The 5,221-nt window shown below is 50.2% G+C and overlaps 1 protein-coding gene across 1 annotated transcript; it reads left to right on the forward strand.

The window, feature by feature from the left end:
- Positions 1-1,903: 1,903 nt before the first annotated feature.
- Positions 1,904-3,394, forward strand: LOC136463270 (uncharacterized). The gene has a single exon (XM_066462283.1). The coding sequence runs from the start codon at positions 1,945-1,947 to the stop codon at positions 3,223-3,225; it is 1,281 nt and encodes a 426-aa protein (XP_066318380.1). The 5' UTR covers positions 1,904-1,944; the 3' UTR covers positions 3,226-3,394.
- Positions 3,395-5,221: the final 1,827 nt, after the last annotated feature.

Consider the following 5,221-nt stretch of genomic DNA (forward strand, 5'->3'; position numbering starts at 1 on the left):
TGTGAACTAGCCACACCCCGGGACCAGATGGTTTCAATGGCCTTGTCATTAAGAAATGCTAGACAATCATCAAAGAAGACTTCCAAAGGATGTATATAGATTTTTGAAATGGCAACCTAGATCTTGGCAGTATTAACAGCTTATTTATCACTCTGATCCCCAAGAAAAGCAACTCTGAAACTATTGATGACTACATGCCAATCTCTTTGTTGAATTACTCCATGAAAAGCAATTACCAAGTTGATGTCAACTAAACTCCAAGATGTAATCCCACAACTAGTGCATAGAAATCAGTATGGGTTTGTCAAAGGTTAAACTATACAAGACTGCCGAGCTTGGACCTTTCAATTTCTACACCAATGCCACCACTCTAGAAAACTAATTGTCATCTTGAAACTTGACTTTGAAAAGAGCTTTCATAAATTGGAACACCATGTAATCTTCAAGTCTTGATGCACAAAGGCTTCCTAAAAAATGAATCAACTGGATTGAATGTATCCTCAACTCAGGGACCTACTCGGTCCTCCTTAATGGAATTCCATGTAAAAGCTGACAGGGATCCTTGTCCCTCCTCTCCTGTTTGAGTTAACATATAGTTAAAATCTTATACGAGACTAAAACCATACTGCATAATAGTATGAAATATAGATCTATGATTATTTTCCTCATTGGGCTGAACACCCGATCGAGAAAAAAAGATTTATTTAATTTAATTGAATAAAATATGTGCCAAGCCCAAATGGAATCGAACACATTCATCCTGATGCTAGTCAAAAAGGTTTGTTGTGCTTTGTCAAGTTTGGCTCCTTGCATTCGGAGACCTTTTTTTCTTCTTCTTAGCATTGGTTCTCGGAAGCCGCCAGTATACCAAACGTGTTGTAAATTGTATTTTTATTAGTTTTTTCATCTAGATGTATACTTTAGGTGTTGAAAAAAATGGTCAGCGGCACTGCCCCAGTTGTTACCCAATCCCTGAACCGACTGAGAACTTATTTGGCACAGCTCACAATGACTTCATGAGTTGATGTGAGCTGTTACTTTTTTTTTTTTTTTGTCAATCACCTTTTCTCAAAACAGCTTCATTATTGAAACTGTTTTTTATCCTCTTTTACGAAGGGATAAGTTAAGACGAAGCTAAAAAAAAATAGCGTATTCTAGCTTCATCTCCTAATATGTGGGCCCCACTGTGCAAAAAGACAGCTTTTGCCCCAGAGAGAGAACGCTCGCGGGGACGAGGGAAGGCGACGCGACGAGGCCGACTGGGGCGCGGCTCGCCCGGGGTGCCGCCCGCCTAGGCTCGACCGCCGAGGCCGGGAGCGCGGCCCGTGGGGGCGCGGCTCGCCGGCAGCGTGGCCCGCCGGGGGCGCCGCTCACATGGGCGCGGTCTCCTGGGCCGCCGGACTGGGACTGGAGCTCGCTGTGGCGCGGCCTTCTGGGGCGTCGGGGCGCCGGGATTGGGACTGGAGCTCGCCGGGTCTGGGGCTGGGACTCACTGGGGCGCTTAGATTGGGGCTCGGTCTTCTGGGGGCATCGGGCGTCGGCCCTGGGAAGAACATGGTAATAGGGGAAGAAAAAGGAAAGGCCAAGGGTAGTTTGGTATTTTTTTTTTCTATGAAACTGTTTTATCAAATGAGCCCTGGTTTAGTTTTACCCTAACTTTTAAAAAGCTGTTACAGTACTTGTCACATCGAATGTTTACGATCCGTGCATAGAACATTAAATGTAGACGAAAAGAAAAACTAATTACACAGTTTGATAGAAAATTGAGAGACAAATCCAAATTTCTACACCTAGACACAGCCTGAGACGAATAAAACAGGTCAGCTTCGTACTGCTCATTAAGCTGAAAACTAAAAGAATAACTTTGTGCGCTAAAGACACGGCGTTCTGGTGTTGACAAATTACAGTTCACCAGCCCATTTCCAAGACACGCCGCCGCACGGAATGGAATCCGACCGTCCGCCGCGACGTCAGCAACCACCGTCGGGGCTGCTGGCTGCTGTTACTGTGGCGACGGCGGCAGCCATGTCGACGGTGCTCGGCGACGACAACCTCCTGCGCGAGATCCTCCTCCGCGTCTGGCTGCCCGGCAGCCTCCTCCACGCCGCTCTGGTCTGCAAGCGCTGGCTCCGCCACGCCGCCGACCCGGCCTTCCTCCGCCAGTTCCGCGCCCGCCACTCCCCCTACCCCCTCGGCGCCTACCTCTCCACGGCGAGAGGCGTTACCCCACGCCCTCGCTTCCTCCCGATCCAGCAGCTGCCCCGCGAGTTCGCCGCAGCCGCACGCCGCGCTGGCTCCTTCTTCGACGCCTTGTTGACCAGCGGCTCCTCTGCGTCCATCCGCGACAGCCGCGGCAGCCGCCTCCTTGTCACCACGCTCGAGACGAATTACGGCCACTACGACTCCACGCACCAGGTGTGCAGACCGCTGTCCTCCGCGAGGGAGGAGGAGGACACGGTGGTGGTGGTGGTGCCGCCGCCGACCCCGCCGCTCCCGAGGATGGTCACCAACCCCGAGGTCGAGGACAGCATCGTCTACTACTACCACGAGTTCCTCCCCGACTACAGCGGCGACGGTCGGTCTGCGTCCTATTCCTGCGTGCTGATGGGGTACAGCAATCGGCAGACCACCGTGCACCTGTACGAGCTGCAGGACTGGTTCTGGGTCCTCAGGGCCTCGGCCGCCGCGCAGCTCCGGGTATCGCCGCCGAGATCGAAGGTTGTGCTCGTCGACAAGAACATGTTCTACATGTTGTCCACCATCAACAAAATTCTCGTATGCGATTTTCATTCGTCGAGCATCTCAGCCATGGAGCTCCCGGACGGGGTGGAAGAAGGTCACACTGGGCGCATCATGCTGTCGCGGGGAGAAGGTTCTGGGATTTATCTGATCCATGTCGAAGAATCTCATCTTCGTGTCTTCCGCAGCGATAACATGGGGAGCTGCTGGACCCTGGAAAATCATATTAGCTTGCAAGAGCTGCGCACAACTCTGGGAATTGCAGATAGGCCAGCAGTGGAAGGAAATGGTGCTGGTGTTAAGATACACGCTGTTGGGGACAATGCTAGGTTTGTGTTCTTGGAGATACTTGGCGCCGTTGTGTTCTTGGATATTACAAGCAAGCAGGCAAACAAGATTTATGAGATGACTCCAGAGGACAAGGAATTGGTGGGTGTCCATCCTTTGACGCTCAAGTGTCCTCATGTTTTCCTTCGCTCTGCTTAAGGAACGACGTGAATAAACAAAAAAAGAGCAACGCACGGTCTGTCTAGAACTCTTGATTCCCTATATATGTAGTTGTGTACTGCATCATCTTACCAATACCAAGTTTATGATGTTTCCTCTGATCTGCTTGCTTGGTTTGATTGCTCTATTATCAGTTTTACAAGGCAAATAAATTGATTCAGTCACCGTAACAGAACCGCTCAGATGAAGAAAGATCTATGTTGCAGCATGTTATTGTTTTCTTAGAGCAACTACAGCAGTGCCCCAAAACACAGAGCCCCTGTTTTTTATTTGAGTGCTCACCCCTACTTTTATTAGCCCAACAAATTTCTTCTACTCCAGCAGCAGCCCCCAAACAAAGCCCCCCAAATCCACATCTGCAGCCATTGACATTGGGGACCCATGTGTCATTGAGTCATGCCTTTCTTCTCATCCTCTTCACACACAAGGCAGGGAGGCGAGGCGGAGCATCGCACTCGCGCGGCTGGGGCAACGCGCCCGCGCGGCGGAGGGAGGTGCGGACGGGGCGCTCCGGCGTGGCGGAAGGAGGCGAGGGAGGGGGCGCTGGCCGAGGGGGAGAAGGGAGGCAGTGAGAAGGGGAGAGAGCAGGGCAGCCGCGCCGGCCGGTGAGAAGTCGTGCGAGCAGGTGGTGGATCTCGCGCCATGAATCGCAGGCCAGGGATGTTGAACCTACGGCGGAGTGGAGGCGGGCGGCTCGCCGGAGTATGGGCCACCGGGGAGGGAGTAGATTTGGTGGCGCAGTGGAGGCGGACGGCTCGCTGGAGCGGAGGGAGGCTTACGCTCGGGCGGTGGAGGGGAGGTGGAGGCGCTCGCCGGAGCGGAGGTGGGCTCGCAGTCGCGTGGTGGAGTGGAGGTGGTGGCGCTCGCGGCAGTTCCGTACCGCGCGGGGATGGAATAGACGGATGGGGCCGGTGGGTGATCCAACAGGAATTGGGGCTGGTGGGAGGATTTTGTTGGCCAAACAAATTTGGGGTCCATAGTAGAGGCCCTGCTGGAGTTGGATTTTTTATATGGGCACCCATATTTAGCTATTGGGGCTCAAGCAGGAGCCCTGCTGGAGTTGCTCTTATGGAAGTCATTATGCATGACAACATGAGTGAAGTATAAAGACCATAGTTTCCTTATCTGGTGCTAATAGACGGCTTGAGGTTATTTGATGTTCTGTGTCATCCATATCTCCTTAAATTACTTTGATGTGAAAGAAAATGAATATCAATATGCAACCAAAATCTCCAGTGTAGAGGCGGATGGGATGCCTCTATAGAGCTGCTTCTACTCTTCTGCCTCTACTAATCGGCGATTTGTAGTGGTGGATGCCCAACTGCCTCTAGTAATTGGATTTTGTAGAGGTGACTGGGAACAACACCCACCTTTACAAGTCTATTTCTAGGAATGGCTAGGGTCGAGTCACCTCTACAAATAAGTTTTACATAAGCTGCTGATAAACCACAACCACCTCTATTATTGAGTTCTGGCATAGCCCCTATTAGATTCATTCATTCAGACATCATATAGCATCCCATAAACATACATCATTTCAGACATACACATAGATAGAAACATACACCTTTCGAAAGTCATATACATAGATAATCAATTAACGAGTTAATAGATGGCAATGATAGCTACCATAAACAAGTTCTAGATAAACAATTAATAATAATAGATGTGTTGACAAACAAAATTGTCCAAAGTGCATAATGGACTCCATCATCATGTTTATGTCGACGAAATACGGCCAGCAGTCTACCGAGGGGTATGCCTATAGTAGTAGATGAATCGGTGGAGATGCGCGAGATACGAACTAGATGGTAATACAAGCACCGAGACACAAGATTTAGATAGGTTCGGCCGTTAGTATGACGTAATACCTATATCCTGTGTTTCAATGTATTGCATTGAGATATGTGGAGATGCCTGCTAGAGAACCCATGCCTCTCCTTATATACTCTGGAGGGGTAGGGTTACAAGAAAA

Source organism: Miscanthus floridulus, chromosome 7 (genome assembly GCF_019320115.1).
Source record: "Miscanthus floridulus cultivar M001 chromosome 7, ASM1932011v1, whole genome shotgun sequence".
In the NCBI taxonomy this organism is placed as follows: domain Eukaryota; kingdom Viridiplantae; phylum Streptophyta; class Magnoliopsida; order Poales; family Poaceae; genus Miscanthus; species Miscanthus floridulus.